This window comes from Gymnogyps californianus, chromosome 1, assembly GCF_018139145.2.
Source record: "Gymnogyps californianus isolate 813 chromosome 1, ASM1813914v2, whole genome shotgun sequence".
Lineage (NCBI taxonomy): Eukaryota > Metazoa > Chordata > Aves > Accipitriformes > Cathartidae > Gymnogyps > Gymnogyps californianus.
The window spans coordinates 134,114,420-134,136,006 of record NC_059471.1 but is presented as its reverse complement, the minus strand read 5'-3'; the positions used below and the strand labels follow the sequence as shown (position 1 = coordinate 134,136,006).

Here is a 21,587-nt window from a genome sequence, read left to right as displayed (position 1 = left end):
GCAGCCTTTCCAGCGACCCCTTCTGAAATTAGAGGTCTGCATTGCATGGGCCCGTGCCCTGAGACGGCCAATGCGGTTTGGAAAAGCAACTCTGGAACACTGAACACCAGCCTGTGAGCCTTCTTCCTTTTACCTTCAGTGACACGTTTTGTTACCGAAGGATCAAACATCACGCTGAAGATGCAAAAGCAGAAGGCGCACAACAAGCACGCGTCTGTCCTTTTCTCAGCCGCTCGGGGGTGTGCGAGATATGGCTGCGGCTGTGCAGCCCCAGCTCTTCTTTGGAGCTGACGGCGCGGAGGATGGAGAACGGCAGGCAGGCGGGCAGGCAGGCAGGCAGGGCTGCTGTGCGGCAGCCTGCCCGCCCAGGGCCCATCAGGAAAGCGGGAGAAGAGAGGGGAAAGAAGGGCCGGGAATGCGCTGTGGGAAGACGCCGCCCAACGTGGGGAGCGCGCAAAGCTGCGCGGGGCGGCCCGGGCAGACAGTGTTAATGGGTTGCAGTGGAAGGTTGAACGCATTTAACACTTTTACTTTAGTTATTTATGCCCGAAATGATGGACAAAGTCCTGGTCTGATTTTACATCACTGGAAGTTGCAAATGATTTGGCCAAAAGTAGCATGCAGCCCATGAGGTTTGTACAGATGCTGAGTAAGCCCAGAACCTGGTCTAATAATTCCTCCACACTTGCACCAATGCTCTTGGTATTCAGAGGGGGCATCTCTTTTTATTGATGCATCCCCAAATATTCCAGCAGCTGGTCAAGGCACAGAATGGTGCTGCTTACCCCAATGGATACGGACGGGCAAGCCACAGAGCTTACACTCTGTGCCCTAAGCATGTCTTCACCTTTCCTGGGCCAGGGTAACCGTTTTCAAGCACATGGTTTCTAACGGGATCCCCCAGCCCGGCAAGCCAAGGGATGCCCGAGCTCCCCGGGCTGCATGCTTGCTGCCAACACTTTTCACGTGGCGGGCAAAAAGAAAACAAGCCCACGCATCTGCAAAGGACTGCTAACACTGAGGTGGCAGGAGGGTTAGTTTTACTCTAAGCTGCGCTTAGAGTAAAACTCTCCCAGGGCAGGGCAGGGCGCAGCGGCTCCTCCTCGCTGCCGGGCCGGGCCCCCCTGCACCACCTGCGAGAGGTGGGCGCACCTGCCCCGCGCGCCCAGCGCTGTAAAAGCGCGCGCTCCCTCCTCTCCTGAGTAAACTCTTCGCCCTCTTCCTCCTCCTTTTCGCCCCGGCCGTGTAACGCCGCCAGGCAGCTGCTCTCCCCCCGCCCCGCTGGCGATGGCCTCTCCGCCCCAGGGGTAACGCGCACTTTCACCCCGGCCCCTGGCACGGCCGGGCGCTTTGCGGCAGCCTGCCTGCCTCTCTAGAAACTTCTCGGTCCCTCCTCCTCCTCCTCCTCTCCCCTCCCCTTCCTCCTCCCCGCCGACCAGGGGCCGGCGCTGCGGCGAAGGCAAGAGGGAAGGAGGCGCGCGGCGCCCGCCCCCGCCCGCGCTGCTCGGAGCCGGAGGCGCAGCGAGGCGCTCGCCCCAGCCCGGCGGGAGGCTGGTGCTGAACCCGACCCCGCGAGGCGGCCCTCCCTGCGCAGCGGTGGCAGCGGCAGGCGGGATGACGGCGGAGGAGATGAAAGCGGACGGGGCTCCCTTGGAAGGGGCCGACATCACCCCCAAGCGGGATGAGGGCGTCCTTAAGGTACCTTGCGGCTGCGGGCGGCCGCTCCCCGTCCCCAACCTCCCCGCGCTGGCTCGGAGGCCGGTGGGGAGGGGTCCGCGCGCCGGCGGGGGGGGGGGGGCCGGTCCCTCCTCGCCTGCGAGCGGGCGCTACCCGGGCGCCCTGTCCCCGCCGGGGCCCGTTTTGTCCCCTGAGGGGAAGCGGACAAGGCCGTTACCGGGCTGCCCGCTAGGCTTGCGCAGCCCTGGCGATTAAACATTAGCAGCGGCGCGCGCGGAGGGCGGGAGGCCGTCTCGGCCGCGCACGCGCTGCCCGCCCGCAGGGGCTCCCACGCGGCGGCGGCGCGGGGCTGCCGGCGGCTCCCCGCCCCCCCCTCGCCCCGGCTGGGGCGAGCCGGAGTCCGCCGGAGCCCGGGCCGCCCGCTGGGAAACCCCCGGGTTACGGGGGGCTGTGGAGAGGAGAGGCGCTTCTCGCTGCATTCGGGCTTTTCCCCGAAGCTGGGGTGGGCTCTCCAGCCGGCTCGCAGGGTGCGGCTCTGCCCGCACGGCTTGTTCTGGGGGGTCCGGGTCCGCCCCCGAGCGTGTGTTCGGAGGCTGGGATTTAAAGGTGATGCCTCGGTAGGGCACGTGCATTTGGTATGCGCTCACAGCTGGTGCAAAGCAGTGCTGAAGCTGCCTACTTTTGCTTGTCTTTAAGGCTCTGAAAATGGGGCTCTCCATCTTGGTACGAGCAGCCTCTCAGACCTGAGATGGTGCATTGTACACGTGGGCCTGATGTAAATGCACCCCGGCGGCAGGAGCCGGAAGGGCTGCCGGTTGGTTCAGCTTCAGCGCGCAAACTAGCTATTGACAAACTGCAGGTGAGGTCGTTGGCAGAGCTGGCTGCGGGCCTGGCTGCGGTCGTGGTTTGTGCTGTGTAGTGAGAATGCCGGTAGACTGGCTTCTTCCTTTTGTACTGGGAAGTCAGTTGATAAGGGTAGCAGAATTTATACCATGAGGGGGAGTTGTACTAACTTCCTCTGTCAGATATTTCCTATTTCCATATCTCTAGAAACTTCTGTAGTCTCTCTTAAAAACTTCGATGATCACTGGAAGCATTTTTTAATCGCAGTGAAATTTCAGAGTTACGGTGTTAAGAAGAAGAAAAGCGGCACCACAGCAAAGACAAAATTCTGGTTTTAACCTTCGGAGCCGACTGGCTTTAAATTCTGGGTTTGTCATAGAGGCGCTGTCTCCAGTTCAGGAGGGGTATCAGGGACCAGATTGAAGATGTGTGGTTGGCTTCTATAGTCTGCTTTCCCGTGTTTCCTGCTAACATGCTTTGGTGAGAGTTTCTATTTTTTGGACATAGCACAGTATCAGGTTAGAGTTCTCATCTGCATGGCTGCCCAGGAAGCTGCCTGCGGGTCTCCCGTATCTCGGATCCCTGAGCATGGTAAAAGGCAGTGAGTGTCTGCTTACTCCACACAGTACCCACCTTATGATGATGGAGAAGCAGCAGGTGATTTTTTTTAAGAACAATTTTTTAAAAGGAGGGGAGGAGAAAATACTTGCAAAAGAACTGAGGTTGTGAAAACCTCAAAAAAGGTGAGATTGTGAATTGATGAGGCAAAAGACTGTAGAGGTCATGAAGTCCAGCCTTCATAGACTTTATTTTTCTAGTAATTGCCAGAGTGCGGAATACACCCATTGAAGTCGAGGGTCTAACTCTGAACTAATCTACACCAATTTTGTACTGGTATCATTGCACTGATTCCAGGAGAGTTTTTTTATTTGTTCATTAGCTTTGTATCAGAATAGTATCCAGGGGTTTTTACCTGGTATTGCTGAATGTGCTTGCACTATTTCTAGTGTAAGTGTTTAAGTTTAGAAATAGAAATATTTGCAATCACAATATGAACAGAAAAATCAGGTTTCTCCATCTGAAAGGGAAGTGTAAACCTTACGGAAAATAGGGTTACCATATTGAGTATATGAAAAAAGTGAAACGAGTCTCTTGAAAATGAAATAAATGCAAAAGAATAATATTATGTAAATACTGAAAATGAGATACTCATTACTTTCATGGTGGATAACTTGGTATGACACTACAAGAATATGGCATTTGGAAAAGCTTAGTAAATTTCCATTAAATGCAGTTATTATTTCAAAGTGACTTCAGATTGGCTGCTTTAAAATTACTAGTTTGGATCCATTTTTTTAAATCTATATCTAAGCATGGTGTAGTTTAGGTTGATTACCAGATTCACGTTATTTTCATGTCTCTGTTACCTCATCTCTGTGATAGTGGTTGCTTGAATTTTTGCCTTCCTTGGGGAGAAATCAATAGATTAGTTCTATAATGGTAATAACTGCTGTAGCACTGAGGTGGTGCAGGGTAAGGGGATGATGATGTGCTCTATGAGGTCAAGCATCCCTTTTCACACTGAGCATTCTCTCCCTAGCAAACTGAGCAGGTAGTATTTTTTCTGTTCCCCCCCCCCCCTTAATGCATCCAGTGAGGTGCTTTCAGTTTGTTAAGAGTCTGACAGAAGCTGTCCACATTGCCTTGGCTTTGGGCGGAGGGTGCTGGCATTTCTGTCGCATAGTCAGTTGCAGGGATGGTGGGAGGCAAAGTAGGAGATTGACAGTGGTTGGTTGCAAGAAGTTGAAATTTGAGAAGGAAACTCCCAAGGGTCTGCTTCCTTCAGTGAAACACGATTGGTATAGAAGCATGACACTTCTATAGCTTTTCTTTAAAGGAGGGACACAAATCCATACTGCTGTATAACTGCCCTTGAATAAATGTTTATCTTGTATGAACAGTATGTCTTCCAGATCTCTATAGATGCAAGCAAATAGGGTCCTCCATTGGTTCCCTTTTGTCTAGCTAAAGTAATGCAGAGCTTTGGCTCGGAGCTAGATGGTTTCAGTCAGTACTGGAGAAAACTTGAATTTGAGCTTAAGGAATCCTGTTATGGGCAAGGCTTCATATCCTTGCCCTATGAGATATGTCAGTATTATTCTCTATTTTTACATACATTTCAAATGAACGCCAAGAGAGATTGGCCGATCTTGCTTTTTGTATAGTGTAGATTTAGTTGATACTGGTCTTGCTAGCTAGGCTGGGGAATCTCCTGAGAAGAAAATCAGATCCTTGCAGCTGTATGAAATCAGGGTGCTGGCAATCCATGTCAGAGTTGTGGGGAGACAACATTAATACAATATAATAATTCCTAAGTGTTACTGTGTTGGCTGCTAGAACTAACCTGTGCTGGGGCAAGATTCTGTTAGCCTTTGTTAAACTGTCTGGTTTAACTCGAGTAATCTCAGATTACATGTTGGAATAGACTTTGCATGGAGGGAACCAGCTCGTTTTCTTGTTTAAATGCCTTACCTAGGACACTGAACTCAGGGGTAATGATAGACTGGTGGTGAGGAAAGTACTTGAATAAAGCAAAAAAACCCTGCCTAATGCTTTACCTGATTAAGTTTCAAGAATGTGTAAAATCTTGTTGAGGAAAGGTAAGTGACATTGCTAACTATAGATGCAGAGATCTGTAAGCTGGTGCCAACTGTTGCCAATTAAGTTCTCATATCACAGCAGAGCCATCTTGAGGTTCCTGCATTTGCAACACTGCTAATCTGTAGACAGAATAGTCAATCCATTTCCAGATAAATGAAGTAAACCTGCAAATCTTTTATCTACTGAAGGTAACGCGTGCATCTAAGTAAATGGAATTATGTCCAATAGGCAGACTTAGTTTTCATCATCATAATGTTTCTTACTGTTTTTCTCAGGTTATCAAGAGAGAAGGCAGTGGGACAGAGTCTCCGATGATAGGTGATAAAGTGACTGTCCATTACACAGGATGGCTTCTTGATGGCACGAAATTTGACTCCAGTCTGGACAGGAGAGACAAATTTTCATTTGACTTGGGGAAAGGTAATGTCTTGTGTTTGGTATTAATCAGTTTTGGTAATAATTGAGATGGGATTTCCTTGCATGTGTCACTCCTTTCCATGTTAAAGTTGCTATTTAAACTAGTTTTCAGAGCTTAAGGTTTACTCTCTTAGAATGGCCCAATCAGAATGGCTTTGAGATTTTTCTGAATGAGAAAACTCTGTAGCCCCTTCATGAGGCCGGCTGAACAATTCACGGGCCTCAGACAAAGCACTCCAGGGGAGCAAAGTTGCCCTGAAGCATAGTGATAAAGGGTAGTTAAATAGCCAGAATGTGCATTTTGTTGATTTTTTTTTTTTTTTTTTTTTTTTTTTGGCAAAGACTCAAATTCAGGAGTACTTAATTGTGACCAGATACTGGGACAGGGTGCACAGGGGCAGCTGTCAGCTGCAGCATGATGAAACGTACTCCCTTTTTCCCTAGGTTCCCAAATACGAATCTTGAAGCAGTGCATCTCTTCGTTATCAAGAGCCTTCATTTTTTGAATGCAAAAATCCAAACATCCTTGTACTTAATCTGAGCTTTCCCTGGCAGTTCCTTACCTGCTGCTTTTTTATTTGGGAGATAGATTCTGCAGTGTACTGAGATTTGAGATTATATGAAGTGTACCTATTAATACAAGACTAATAGAAAGGCTGCTTGATGGAGTTGAAAGGAGCAGCAAGTAGGAGAGCATGAGTAAGAGATAGGATTTTGTTACTTGAGGTTCCAAGTTCTATTCACTTTTGGCTTTAGAAGGAATACTACTTCTCCTACTTTCCTCCCCCTTTCTGTTACAAGTGCGTGTAACTTTTTAGTTACCACTCGTGCTGCTCTTTGCCAACTGATAAAGTACAGAGAGAAAAGGCTGTTGTTCTGGATTGTTTTCAAAATACGAGTAGGCAATCTCTCACCCTATGACCTTCCTCTTCGAAGAGTTTATTGTTATTTCCTCGCACTTGAGATTGTGCCAAATGCTTCAGCCCGTGTCTGTGTTCAGATGACTTGTATTCTCTACAGGCGAGGAATTAAGGGGAGGAAAAGAATCACTACACCTAGAATGAAGAAATTTAGCCAAATTTGGGTCCCCAGGTGACTTTATAATTTGATTAGGGTTAAAACTGATGTACATAAATCAGAGTGAGCACAAGTCTTTCAGTATTTCTGCTCTGTCTTAGCTTTTGTACTAAAAGTGATGATGCCCAGTTTCACAGCTGATCATGCCTTTCATGTATGCCTAGCAATGATTTGATTGAAATTTGACTTGTATAGGCGAGGTGATCAAAGCATGGGACATTGCTGTGGCAACTATGAAGGTTGGTGAAATCTGTCGGATTACATGTAAACCCGAATACGCCTATGGCTCAGCTGGGAGCCCCCCAAAGATACCTCCCAATGCTACACTGATTTTTGAGGTAAGTGAGAGATGGTCATTAAACCTGTAGGCTTGAAAAACAAACAAAAATCATATTTCACTGTAGAAAATGTGTGATGTAATAGCCTTTCAAAACAGGAATGTTAGGTTTCTAAAGAGAAAAATAAGGTCAATTAGGCTAGTGTGGGCAAAGTACAGAGTTCTAGTCTGGCTGCTACTCATCTGCAATGGCTCAGGTTCCCTTATTTTGGAGTTTTTAAAATACTTGAATGTTTTCCAGTGTTCATAGTTTTAATTTTACAGTTATGGAATGATTCGCTGTAGGAGAGTGCAGGTCGGGAGGGTGGGGGCAGACTGTCTCAGTGGCAGACTCTGAAGTAGTTGAAAAAATGAAATCTTTAATGCTCTTTCCACTTTGTAAGACTCAAAGTAATGATACTTATGTTAAACATTATAAAGTTTAAACTTTAAAAAGAGTAATTAATGTCCTCAGTAATATATTTTTCATACTTTCTTTTGTTTTCTTTGCAACATTAACAGAATCTTTTATAAGCTGTTTGAGGGAGAAGAGAGATAATTACCCCATATAAACTGCTAGAATATAAAGTGTATTTGAAGAGCCCTGCAACTATGAACTCTGTTTTCTGTAGAGCTAAGCATTTTAATACACATTAAAGCACCGTAAGAACAGTTTGGATTCAGGTTGCTTGTTGATTACCAAAGTCTGTCTGTGGATCCAGGCTACATTGATAAATCATTTGTACATGCTTGGTCCCTGTGACAGATTCGGCAGTCCTGAGTTTGGTGCCTGGGTAATGCTAGTTTTACAATTCACATGGACAGTTGGTCTCCTCGGAGGTGAACGCGTGTCTTGGTGAGCATGGAGCCAGTTATCATGGGTATTTCTCAACCTCATCAGCAGAGGACAGAATTTGTTTCCTAGTAATCTTTAAGGCATCTTCCCCCCACCCCTTCCCAAAAAGGAGTGGAAATAGCAGCTGTCTCTTGTGTATTATTTCAGTAGTGAGAGTAGTTGCTCAGAATGCTGAGACTTGTGTTTGATTTTTCCATAGAGGATGATATTAAAGCTGTTCCTGGAGCATGCTCTGACAAACAGTCTAAACAGTGTTTTGGGAGGATATATTTTTATTCTTGTTGAAACAGTTCAATTTTCCAAGAAATACTTTAAAATCGATTGCACCTGAGAGAAGGCAGATGGACTCTTTTTAAGTGTGATTTTTAAAATTACTTCATTCTAAAATACTTAATCAATGGAATGGACTCCTACGTTGGGGGCATAAGGAAAGTTTTTAAGCTCTGATGATTGCTCCAAGATGAATGTTTAATCATCATATCTGAGAGAGGCTTTTAGTCTCTACTCCATGAGCTGTTTTTACCTATTTAGATTTTAATGGAAACAATGAGCATCTGTTAAGAAGGGTAAACTAAACATAGTTGGATATTGTATTTGTATTACATTTGGATAGTGTGTTTACATTTCTTTTTTCCATGAGCTTGTGAGTAATAGCATTAAAGATGTATTTTGTGCAGAAGGATTCAAAAAATACTGCCAGCAGGTGGTATCCCAGGCCACTAAGTGATGAGAACTTACTCATTTCGAGTACATCAAAATTAATGCCATTATTTCTGCAGTTGACTGTTGAAAAATAATATCTTGTAAAGCTGTTCTTAAACAGTATTTTTTTAATATATAAATCTGAAGATACTCATGGCTTATTTATATTGGATCAAACTACACATGCTGGAATGTGGTGTGCTTTGCACAAATGCGAGTGTGATGCTAAGTGTAATGTAGGGCAGGATTGAAAGGGGAGATAAAAACACACATTTACTGTGCTCTGACCTCATGATTCAAATGCAAACTCTAATGTTTGGGGTTTTTTTTTTCCCCCTACCCTTCCGCCTTTTTCTGCTCACTTCATTTTGGTTGAGGAAGAAGAAAAACAAACAGAACTTCAGTGTAGCAATTACTGAAGATGTTCACCTTCTCTGCTTTTTACTGTCCATGCGCAGTGTCTCAAAGCTCAAGACCTTCTACCTTGGCAGCATAATAAAGCATTCTTAAGGGCTTAGCAGTAGTACACAGGATGCTACATCGTTGTCCTGCAACAAGAGATAATACCTAACCTTTTGATAAATAAAAGCAATAATTGCAAGATGGGATTTGTTTCATCACAGTACTGCTGAGTCTGTCTGATACAGTCATCCAGATTATTCACTTCCCACTAGATTTTTCTTAATGATGCCAGTCTGACCTCTCCATCTTCTAGGCACTGTTTAGATAAAAGTAGTGTTTCATTCATGACCCTTTATATCCCCTAATGCCTGCCTGAGTAGTAATGTTAGAAGAGAAAAGGGAGAAAGAAAGAAAAGCACTGAAGCTGCCTATGATGGTTTTGTGCTTCCCTAACAAAATGGCCTGCAGATGACTGGCTACAACAAATAAGCAGTGAATTGGAGGGGTGGGGTGGAACCTAGATCCAGAAAGTTTTCGTAAGTTTTATTAGGTAGGAGTGATTTCTGCCTAGTATGACTCTCAGGCACTTAAAATCTCTTAAGTTTCCACTTTCTTTAGTCTTGCTCCTTTGTTTCCTTTTTATTATTTAGAACAATGTCAGCATGGTTCCTTTGCAAGTGCCATCACCATACCAAAATTTGTACGAGTTGCCTTAAAAAGGGTCCTCTAAAACTTACGTTAAAAGATTTTGTAGCTCTGTCATCACCACGTCAGCATTTGGTTATGGCCTGAAATAATGGATATCTTATGGTTTGGATTTTTGGTTTTTGGTTTTGTTTTTGATTTTTTCCTTCCTCATTATTGCTTTTGCTGAGCAATATGAATAGATAGATTCTTCCATAGAATACTGTTGTTCAGGTTAAAAAAAAAAAAAAAAAAAAAAATGAGGAAACCTGTATGGTCATCAGTGGGATGTTCTGGAATAACTTAGCTTGTTTCAGACAGACTGAAGAGAAAGACCAGAATGTTATTTGTTACTAGGTATCTGTCAAAATACAAAGTGGAAGTATTCTTTGTGCTGGTGAATATTCAGTTGCTTTTGCATTCCAGCTGTCTTAAGTCCAGTGTCGTGAACCTCCACAGCATTAGCCCTGAACTCTTTTTTTAAAATGAGGTACTTAGTCTAAATGATGCTGATTATAATGGCTTGCTCTTTAGTGCTGTTTTTACTATTGTTTTACTCAAACATAGGATAGCAAAATATTTTTTTCTTAATTTCATAGCAGCAACAACAAATTTCTTTTGTGACTAGACTATTTTTCCATCTTGTCATGGTACTCCCACTTCAAACTATGATTTGCATTAGAGACTTGGGAGGGCATGTGAAGATTCAGGCTGGATAGTTATCTCCTACATTAACACCAGCTCTTAAAAATTCTAAACAATTTGTTGCAGCAACAAGTTTAAATTAAAGGTGGGTCAGGTCACGGTTTTATTGTCTTACCATTCTTTGGGACATAATTTTTTTCTGAAATGCTCCCACAATACACAATGATAAGGCAAGACTAGAGGGGAAAATGTAATGAGTAAGAAGAGAACCAGGCACGCGAGGGAGAATGACACAGAAGTTTTGAAACTATTGTCCTGTGGCACAAGAGTAGGAGGATGAAGAAATGGGGAATAGCTGAAGTCTGAAAAGATACTCTTGAATTTGTTTTAATATTGCAGGACAAGCTTTTGGAACCAGTTTGGGCTCCATTCCAAGCACTTTAAAGTTGATCTGAATTTGACCATAGATGGAATTAAGGGTATAATCAGGACTTAAGGATAAGGATTGCATCTTTATATTTAATTTTCCTGCTCCTTTTGTCCTTGCATTACTTAAAAACCTCCCTGGCCCTTGGATGTAGTGACACTACTGGTGATTCTACTCAACTGTAGAGTAAGAGGGTGTGACAGCTGTTGATCAGTGTGGTAGCACTGCAAAGTGGCAGCCGAGAGCAAATTATTCCTGGCTTAATGTGTTCAAAGGTATTTTTCCCTCATATTAAAAAAACCAAACAAAACCTCAAGCCCAAAACCCACTATCCATACTTCTGCCTGCAGACATTAGCAAAAATACTATTGAAGAAGCCAATAGAATCTTTTTTTGCAGTAGTCCCAAAGCATTGTGGCTCATGTAAACTATTCGGAAGCCAGGTTCACAGCCCTTCCAACTAAGGGATCTAATTTGTGGGATACCAAGATTGCTAGAGAAAAAAGCTGAAAAAGGCCTGAATATAATCTGAAACTCTTCAGCAGGTTTCTATCCAGTATCTACTGAATACAGCATCTTCATACCCTTGGCTATCTAGTATCTTACAGGACATTAACTAAGATAGTGGCTTCCTGAACAGCTGTAGTTTCAAAGATCTCTGGAGAACAAATTCTGTGAGTTACTGAATTGATGTGATGAGAATAAATACAAAGCTTTTCTTCCCTCCACAGATAGAACTTTTTGAGTTCAAGGGGGAGGACCTCACTGATGATGAAGATGGTGGCATCATCCGAAGAATCCGTAAAAAAGGGGAAGGCTACTCCAAGCCCAATGAGGGTGCACTTGTAGAGAGTAAGTATGTTACACAAATTGTAAATGGGTTTACCGTGTGGGAGGGCAGAACCTTTTTCCCAATCTACAGCTCCTTGCTCTGAGAGAGAGGAATATGTGGCTTCTCTTTCCTTTACCAAGTAACTTAACAACCTAGAGTAAGCTTTCATGCTCTTACTTCTAGCGAGGTTTAAATTTTCCAGCAGCAACTGTGTTCTCCAGACATGCTGAATCTGATAAAGTGCTTATCTGATGACAAAAGGTAGATGAGTCTAATGAAGTATTTCCATTTGCTGAGGAACAAGAGGGGAAGTAGTTCTGGCACTTGCTGGAGTGAAAAAAAAAAAAATACATGGAAGAACAAAAAAAAGGGGTTTATTTAGTTTAGCAGCAGAAATTGTATTTGCTGCCAGTAGCCACCATGCATAGGTAGCTGTTAAAAGAGAAGACTGTTTAGGAGGAGACTTTGGCACTCCCTGTATTACCTGTGCTACCTGCCCCTTACCATACATAGATATCTTCTGATTTTTCTCTGGGTTGTTCTGTTTTTTGTTACCAGTCCAGTTTGAAGGCCGATGTGGAGATCGTGTTTTTGACAGGCGGGAATTGCGGTTTGAGATTGGAGAAGGTGACAACTATGATCTTCCTCATGGTCTGGAGAAAGCAATTCAAAAAATGGAGAAATCGGAGGAATCTGTGTTCTATCTCAAACCCAAGTATGCTGTTTCTGATCTTTTGATACTTGAAGGGCTTATACTAAGCAGTTGGCAAGAATTGTTTTGTTATAATGCTTTTCAGCTTTTTTCAGTGCTGTAGTAAAAACTTGATCATCCCCAAAAGTTTGGTGTATGAGAAGTATGAAGCTAAGATTGCTTTGCCACTTGGTTATGAAGTAGTAGCACTCCAAAAGAAATTTACTTAAGTCTCTATAGTGTTGATCTCAGTGAATATTAAGTTTTTTAAACTGGCACTGAACCTGACAGGAGAAGAAAAGCAAAGCAATCTGATCTTCAGCGTTTTCCTGCTAATATGCAGCTTCTTACTGGAGTTACAGTGCAGAACCTTTCTATAGGCATTTACTATTTATCAGCTGATTGGCAGTATGTTAAGTATACAGCTGTTCACTTAATCTCTGTATTTATTGTTGTCTTTGCTCCTCTGAGAATAGTACTAAAATACAGGTGCTCTGAAAGAAACATTCAATCTCAGACCATGAATATAAAGCAAGCTGTGTATAACTTGAAAGTTTTTTTTTTTTTCCTTGATGGAGAGAGAACTTGCTTTTCCTTCATATAAGCTTAAAAAAAAAAAAATAGGAACTGGTAACCTAGAGATAAATGAAATTAACTCCAGGTTTCTCCAGCTTTCTTGTACCTCGTGCTTGCTAATTTTAGAATACTACCCAGAATTCTTCAAGCCTTTATGTCTTGTAATAATGCTGTATAGGCATCCCACATTTGTATGGAGTTTTTGCCTCCAGCTTCCTATGTAGCTAATATGGCTGGCTGGATAGTTTTGGAACTTGTTTGTTTGTTTTTGTTTCTTTTCCTCACCTCATCCCCCCCAATCTTACAGCTATGGTTTTGGAAGTGCTGGAAAGGAGAAGTTTCAGATCCCTCCAGATGCAGAGCTACAGTATGAAGTGAAACTCAAAAGTTTTGAAAAGGTAGGAACGAGAGATGAAGTCCCAAAGAGATTGGGAGGTGGGAAAAGAAGTGTGAGTGCAGCTTAAACAAGGACGATGGAATCCTTGAACATTGATCTGAAATAGGGAAGCCACTGTTGTCAGAGATGATGACATGCTGGGAGCTCTTGGCTGAAATTGTCCTTGTTCTTACTGTATCCCCGTCTGTTGCCATCAGTGTCTCTCCTGCTCTAGCCCAGTTTCCAGTAGCAGTGCAAAACTCTGCTTTGCCAAACCTATCTCTACCATACTGTTAGTGGGAAGCAGCATAGCCACTTGGTTTCCCCAGAAATTGTATCATTGACTTGAACTGTTCCTGTTTGTGTAGGCTAAGGAGTCTTGGGAAATGAACACAGATGAGAAGCTGGAACAAAGCTGCATTGTGAAGGAGAGAGGCACTCAGTACTTCAAGGTATGTTACAGTCCCCAAGTAATAATAGCATTTCTTAGCCCATGTCATGAGCTGATAATGATGATTACAGCTGCTGTCATTCCAGAGTGGTGTTCATGGTATTCTCTGTGGTGTTTTACAGGGAGGACTGGAGGGGAAGGTGTCTTAAAAAAACAAAAAGCGCCTCAGAGTTGGAATATCCAAAGAACTAACTCTGTAGGGAGTTCTCTCTGTCAGAGCTGTTTGCTGTACCTACAGATAACTTTGGGGCATACATTGAATAGTAGCAAGGTTACAGTATTTAAGTTCCTGCTGTGGGATAGTGCTGTGAATGAACAACATTCATTTGGGTAGAGATGTGTGGAGAAGCTGTTTCAAACCATTTGACCAGCTAAAGGCAGACTTTCCCATTATCTTCATGACACAGCAATAGTTGTGCTGTTTTGAAAATGCCCCATCTTCCTTCTTTTGTATCAAAAGTTGAATATAACGTGGGACTTGAGAGTGAAGTATCAATGCTGGCCTATACCCCTAGCTTTAGTGGGGGAACCAGTAGGTATTCATAAAGATTTTCTGATCCTATGCAGGAATGGCTTTCAGAAGTAGTATATTTTTGATGATAGAAGTTATTTTCTGATTGAATTATTTTTTCAGATCTATTGCTCAAGGTATGCAGAAGGGGCAAGAGGGAGATAAAAGTTACTATGATGAGCTGTGTGATAATTGAACTGCCTTGTTTACAGGAGGGGAAATACAAACGGGCAGCATTACAGTATAAGAAGATTGTGTCATGGCTGGAGCATGAATCAGGACTCTCTGATGAGGAGGATACGAAAGCCAAAAGCTTGAGGCTTGCTGCCCACCTTAATCTAGCTATGTGCCATCTCAAGCTGAAGGAATACTCCCAGGCTTTGGAGAACTGCAACAAGGTAGTAAGGGTTTATTTATTCTTAAGCTGCACAAGCAATCTGACAGCTCATCTCTTGCTTTAACAATTTGAGGGATACCAGGCCATGTGGTGTTTGGCCTTTCTTATCAGCTGGCAGTTGGGTACTACTGAATACACAATGTAAAAATATCCAACAGGTTATTTCCATAATTATTGTCCTTGCATATCTTTTACTAACTTGTGCTACATTGAGAATATTCAAGTATTTAGAAATTAGAAACACTGAGATGTGGTGAAGGTAGTCATGTTGGCAGAGGTCCTTCAAAGAGCTGGAATAGAGCCAGGACTAAATCTTAGACTTGCTGGTTCTCTGTCAAATAGCCTACTATATTCAGTCCTCTTTTTACTTACTTTTACTGTATTTAACTCACCTTATTAGTAAGCCCTGACAAGACTCATAATTCTACATCAGAAGGTACATTTCTAGCAGTCTCTGGTGTTCTGACTGCATATTATTTTAAAAAAAGAAAAATTATTCTTGAATGTGGTTTGGTTTTGTTTTGTTTTTTTTTTAACGCAGGCCCTTGAATTGGATAGCAACAACGAAAAAGGCCTCTTCCGGCGTGGAGAAGCACACTTGGCTGTCAATGACTTTGAATTGGCCCGGGGAGATTTCCAGAAAGTGATACAACTTTATCCAAGTAACAAAGCTGCTAAAGTGCAACTGGTAGCTTGTCAGCAAAAAATACGGGAGCAGCATGAGAAAGAGAAAAAGATGTATGCCAACATGTTCCAAAGGCTTGCAGACAAAGAGTTAAAGGTAAGTAACACTACTCCAGAAGACAAGAGGTGGTGTCATGTGTTAGACAAGGCATAGTGTTTTAGGTATTCAGCTTGCTTCTTAGTACAGATAAATATAGTGGGAGAACACTCAAGTAGCTTCCTCTGGGGGGAGAAAACTGGAAATAGCCAACAGTCAAAACAATTAGGCCATCTTGTTTGAACAAGACAACTAGCAGTACCAAGGATTGCACAGAATGCTTTTACTTATTTCAACTGATTTTGCAACAGACCAGTGTTAATCAGAAGTGATGAGATGCAAACATGGTAACATTTAAGAACTGAAGAAAGCACCTATTCTCCTTGAACTGATCATTCTAAAAGAACAGTCTGTTCTAGTGCCTGGGTGGCCCATCTACTGAGACCTTATGTTTATCATACAGCTAGTGCTCAGCACTATCTTGCTTCTCATGGAGACATTAAGATGTGGTTGATGCTCTCCATCTCAAATGTCATAGATTGATTATGACGTGTCAGAATTCGAAGTGTCAGAATTCAGACTGTCAGAAGATTCATTATTCTACTGTATGGATGGTTTTCCTACTAAGCTTTCACTAGAATTTTAGTAAATACTAGTTCAGTTAACAATGGCAATATTTGAATCCAGGTTATTACATGGTTGTATCAGCTAGCAAGAAACATTCAAAGTTACTGGTGAGAATCACGTATCCTAAGAAAATGTTCTGTTTGTTTTCCTTAAATCCGATGGTCCAGAAGGACTAGGTAAACCTGTAACTTCCAAGGCAAATCTGGGATTTGTGTCAGACTCAAATTTTCTCAGTAACATGGGGGAGTGCAGAAGCTTGCATCTTGTGAGGTTATTTTCACAGATCTTTGTGTCCACCTTCCCAGAATATGCATGGAGAATCTAAAAACTTGTCAGATACTGGTATGTCAATTTCCTGTGGTTAAGTGTGTCAGTGAGTCTGTCCAGGGGCCCACTGTCCTCAGATGAGTGTATCCTGACAATTCAGCCATCTCAGACTGTCAGCTGACAATTTCCTACATGAAACACTTCACAAACCTCTCTTTCTCCCCTTCCCCCAGCCTTTCAAAATGAGATAGATCTGAAATCAGTTTATCTCCCAGAGACAATGGGAGATGTATTCCATTCTTCATCTCTTACTCTGCTGAAGTAGTCATATAGTAAGCATAGAGTAATCACCCCTAATTGGATGGTTTGGTGGGTAAGCTATTCTGTTTGTGGGTTTTTGGTTGTGTGGGGTTTTTTTGGTGTTTTTTTTTCTCTTCAAAGAGTAGCAGTAGTACTGTGGATTTGGTTCAGCTTCTCATGGAGGAGTGTAAACAAACACATAAATGCAGACATTCCCCACTGATTCTGCAAGGAAAGTGTCATTGTCCATGTAGTTATGTATCTGGCTAAAGCATGTTGACTGTTGTCAACAGTCCTTGCTTATCGGAGCCTGGAAGAAAGTATTCTGTCCTTTTAGGCATTGTCACATATAGCCACGCAATACCTTAATTTTTGGTAGGCTTTAATGAAAAATCTCAGGAAGATAAAGATACAGCAGCTAAACTAGAACTACTTCACTGTTGGGCATCTTCACTTTTGAACTGGCAGGTTTTAATTGCAGCTGTCAGGCTCTGCTGTGTAGGTTCCTTTCAGCTAGCACAGCTGCTGGGAATCTGGCTTCCTCCACTAGGTGTGGGACACGGCAAGATCTGCTGGTCAGAGAGGAAGAGTGGATTGCTGAAACAAGCTATACTCAGTAATAGTACAAAAGGGCTGCCTTCATGCTTTTCAAAATGTACACCTCAGCCCCTAAGACAGACAGACGGTAGAGGCGTATTCTTGGCAAAAGGCAGACTCACAGTCTTTACGTTGCAGACTGGGATATTGCAAAGACCTGGCACTTAGTTCCAGTTTTCCCATCTACTTCGGGCAGAATCAGCTTAGAGAGTCATAGAATCATTTAGGTTGGAAAACACCCTTAAGATCATTGAGTCCAACCATAAACCTAACACTGCCAAGTCCACCACTAAACCATGTCCCTAAGCACCACATCTACATGTCTTTAAATACCTCCAGGGATGATGAGTCAACCACTTCCCTGGGCAGCCTCCTCCAGTGTTTGATAACCCTTCTGGTGAAGAAATTTTTCCTAATAATCAATCTAAACCTCCCCTGGTGCAACTTGAGGCCGTTTCCTCTTGTCCTATCACTTGTTACTTGGGAGAAGAGACTGACACTCACCTTGCTACAACCTCCTTTTAGGTAGTTGTAGAGAGCAGTAAGGTCTCCCCTGAGCCTCCTGTTCTCCAGACTAAACAACCCCAGTTCCCTCAGCTGCTCCTCATAAGACTTGTTCTCTAGACCCTTCACCAGCTTCATTGCCCTTCTTTGGACACACTCCAGCACCTCAATGTCTTTCTTGCAGTGAGGGGCCCAAAACTGAATACAGTATTTGAGGTGTGGCCTCACCAGTGCCGAGTACAGGGGGACGATCACTTCCCTAGTCCTCCTGGTCACACTATTTCTGATACAGGCCAGGATGCTGTTGGCCCGGTTCATTCTTCTCAATAGTTAGATGATCTTGGGAATGTGCATGTGTTTACATTGTTTTTTCTTGGAGCCATCTGGTCTACTTCAAATTGATGTGGTTTTATATGAAAAGGGATCGGTGGAACACAGAATGGTAAACAAAGGACACTTACTCCCCAGGTCAGGCTTGGGGATTTTTCTTGCAAGAAAACATGTTTTCCTGTTAATTCATTTATCATGTTGCTTTACTCTAGCTCCAATAGTTTCTCTGTTGGTGGTGGCGGGAGAAGTTCAAGAGTTCTGGAGAAGAGGGTTTGTTTACCAAATGTCTTCTGACTGCTAAGAAGGCAGCTTGGACTATAGTTCTGAAATTCCTGACATCTGCATATCTTACGGTCTGTTGAAGTTTGACAGCCACTCTTGCATCAGTAGTTCATGAATTCAAATAGTTCACATATGTAAAGTGTGAATTTTTAAAGGTCAGGATCTTTATCACTTTATCTTAGGCCCAGGATTGCTAGCTAACAGATTTCTGTGGAGAGAGGACTTCACTCTCATGTGCTTCACAGAATGCTTCTAAGGATGAAAGGTTGACCTTTGATGCCTGGATGTTCTTTAGCTGTGGTTTCTTGTTGCAGCTGAGTTGATGGAATATTTTAGTTTAAGGATTCTGCCCCTTTTCCCCCTCCTATTCCACTCCCCCAACAGTGCATGTCCTTGTTTGTTCTTACTTGGTTCTCATCTAACCTGATAATAAAACAGATGGTTCAGGGTGCTAGGCTGACAGGTGGAATAGCAATTTCATTGCACTATCTTTTGAGATGAGGAGGACAAGACATTTCTACCTCCCTTTATTGTGTGTGAAAATTATTGCAAGGTCAGGATGTGCTGGTTATGTCCTGTTGCAAAAACTGACCTCGGACCCTTACCACATGGCTCTCTGCCTTCCACACCTTTTTATGTGGACTGGAAGATACAGCAACGAGAGGGCTTTTAGGGCAGCCACCTTGTCAGATTAGATTTTCTTCCAGCTAAGGTCTTACAGAGTACATCCAAGTGACTGTTGTCGAGTTGAAGTTACTCTTCATGAAACGAGTTGTCCAACAAAGATATTTCTTCATATCTTGAGTTCAGGTGTGCCTCATACAAGTTGGGGGTGGGGGCAGGGTATAGGAATTGCTGAAATTGAATCACATTGAAATGGAAGCAGGACAAAAGCAGTTCTGTTTAGAAGCTTCTTAAATGAATTTCAGTTTGTGGAAGAACACTTTCTTCTATGTGGTAAGCATGTGCACGCCATGTTATGAATTATAACCATCTAACACCAGTGTTATTTCTCAGCTTCCTCTAAACTGCTTCTGGTTTCTTAGATGCAGAAAAAATGCAAAGAAATTTTTGGTTTCTCTTGGCTGAAGGTCCTAACATCTTAATTCGGTCTTGCAGGGAGACCAGGTATCCTAGTGATAAGAATCAAATAATGTTTGTGGTATTGTTTGCAAATGCTAGCAATTTTGTATAACAAAGCAATATATTTTCTTTGTGTCTCTATTTAGTCAGCTGCTACTCTTCAGACTAGCCACACTGAAGATGCAGAAATGAAAGATGAGCAGAATGGAGTTGAAGATAAATCGGAAGTTGACACAGAAGCATAAAAACAAACCCTATTCCATTAGTTTTGTAAATGAAAGAATTTCCAGTGAATTAAACCTTTATTTTTCTACCTGGTTGGACAGTGGCTTCAGGGGAGCAGAGGCTGAAGCCACCATGCCACAGTCACTTACAGCTCTATATGTCTGTTGAAGAAGCTGAGTGGCAGCATAAATCTCGTTTAATCCTAGAGACTTTATTTATTCATTCAGCCTCTGTTACTGTTTGGGTTCTGTCTGGATTTACTCTGCTTGGTTTATTTGCATTTTGCCATTGGTGTTTGTCTCTGGTTCCAGCTCACTTTAATCCCAGGTTCTGCTTCCTAAATTTATTTCCTTGATTTCTTTCAAGTAATCAGCCTTTTCCAGGAGTCCTCACATGAGACTTGAGAACAAATTGGCGCTCCCAGTTCTGCCTTGGCATTGCCCGCTTCCCCCTTGTTCAGTAGGGAGTCCCTTCCATTAAGTGTTGTAACCTTTCTTGTATGCCTCCTCTTTGCAAACTGCTGAAGGTGAAGACTGTGAAGTCACAGCTTAAGTAATAAAGCTCTAATTAAACTCAAGAAAACAGAACTTTTTGTGGGTTTTTATTGGAATTTTCACAGAATTAAGAGAATTTACGGTCTTTTGGTCATTCAGCGTTTTCTCATCCACATAGCTGTACAGTAGCCACAGTATCTGATTATTTTTGTGTTGTTTGTTCATTGCCATAGAAAATTCCCACAATAGTCGATAATGGTATTTACCCATATATTTGCAAAAGGAAAAAATATGTTGCTGAAAATTGTACAAAAAGCAAGCCTGTAACCTATGCATAGAGCTTATTTTCTGTTCATATTGCTACCTTCCTCTTCACCTTCCACATTGTAAAACTGGACCAGAAAAAAACCATTTATTTGTACCTGAAAGTGACTGGCTTTGAAGAGAAAATAGGTGATAATGGTTTAACACATTACAAATACTTCTAAATCCTAATGAACTACAGACTTCCGAGTGATTCTAACGTCTGCTTATCCCCATCTAACAAGAATCTATTACTTGATATTCTGCTTCATTCTGTAGTATGCTGTGTGTCTTGTTCGGGGGTGGCTGTGCTTTCAGGTTTTGTGTGGGCTTTTTGTTGGGGTGGGGTTTTTGCTTGTCTGCAGGCATGGCACATAGTACTCCAACTCATCTTCTCCATTTATCCTGTTATGCAGTGTTAAATTCAGCATCTCCACTGTCCTGTTCTGAGCCCCTCTAGCAGCAGGGACACTTTTTTGCCTGCTCTGCAGGAGGAAGGTAGATGATCTGTTCCTTTCAGATACAAAATGGATTTTTTGCAGTGAGAAAGATGTCTTGTCTTTGCATGGCATGGGATGGGCTGGAATTGTGTGTATATTGCAGAGAGTATCCCTGTTTTAACATGAATGATGTCTGAAATCTTAGTTTGAATTCCTGGTCTCCTCTGCTGAGACAGAAGTACTGTGTAAGCACTTATTCATGAGGTTCTTGAAGGCCAGGAAGTTGCCAGTGCCCCTGCAGGAGCGCCAGCTTGGGCCTGGCAGCTGTGTAACTGAACTGTCACCAAAGTGGTAAGGCCTGTTTGACATGCTGTCCTGTCCCCAGGCCCAAGACAAAAACTTCACCACCTGCTGCTGGGTTGGAGCTAGCTTAGGGAGCTGTGAACCGCACTGCTCTCTGTGTTGTGTGGCAATGCCCTGAGCTTCAGTGGGGTGGGGGAGGGATAGGAGAAGAGGCAGGATAAAGTGCTTAGTAGGTCATCATGTTTAAGGAAACGCTGATTTGATTTGCTTAGCAAAATCTTAGCGTTGCCAGGTAATGCGGGTGCTTTTCATGAGTTCTGACTCTCGATAGTATCAGCCCTGTGTATGTGAAAACTCTGACCTAGCACCAAAGCACGACTACCTCTAAGGGGAATGTTACAGACAGGTTACAGCAAGGTACGAAGAATGTCTGTCAACTGAAGTTACAACAGGGGATTTCCAGACACAGAAGAACAGTAAGGGGAGCAGGAATGCCAAGCAAGAGTTCTTTTTCTCCAGCAAGGAAATTCCTTGATTTGTTGGGAATTATTACTGGAAAAACGAGCCTCT

General features: G+C 43.0%; 2 protein-coding genes across 2 annotated transcripts in view; one reads left to right on the top strand and one right to left on the bottom strand.

The window, feature by feature from the left end:
* Window positions 1-21,587, bottom strand: part of LOC127014400 (TRPM8 channel-associated factor 2-like) — a 45,875-nt gene that overhangs the window by 22,955 nt on the left and 1,333 nt on the right.
* Window positions 1,288-21,193, top strand: FKBP4 (FKBP prolyl isomerase 4). Its single transcript, XM_050893781.1, has 10 exons — window positions 1,288-1,698; window positions 5,457-5,601; window positions 6,871-7,013; window positions 11,439-11,559; window positions 12,098-12,254; window positions 13,114-13,204; window positions 13,551-13,634; window positions 14,357-14,542; window positions 15,083-15,322; window positions 19,399-21,193. Exons 1-10 carry the CDS (start codon window positions 1,615-1,617, stop codon window positions 19,495-19,497), a joined length of 1,350 nt encoding a protein of 449 aa, XP_050749738.1. The 5' UTR covers window positions 1,288-1,614; the 3' UTR covers window positions 19,498-21,193.

What these genes read in the sequence shown, in the direction of transcription:
- FKBP4 (XM_050893781.1), top strand. Translation starts at nt 1,615, where the DNA reads ATGACGGCGGAGGAGATGAAAGCGGACGGGGCTCCCTTGGAAGGGGCC. An exon ending in TGAGGGTGCACTTGTAGAGA is followed by an intron (nt 11,560 to 12,097) that starts GTAAGTATGTTA and finishes TTTTGTTACCAG; the next exon opens with TCCAGTTTGAAGGCCGATGT. An exon ending in CTTTGGAGAACTGCAACAAG is followed by an intron (nt 14,543 to 15,082) that starts GTAGTAAGGGTT and finishes TTTTTAACGCAG; the next exon opens with GCCCTTGAATTGGATAGCAA.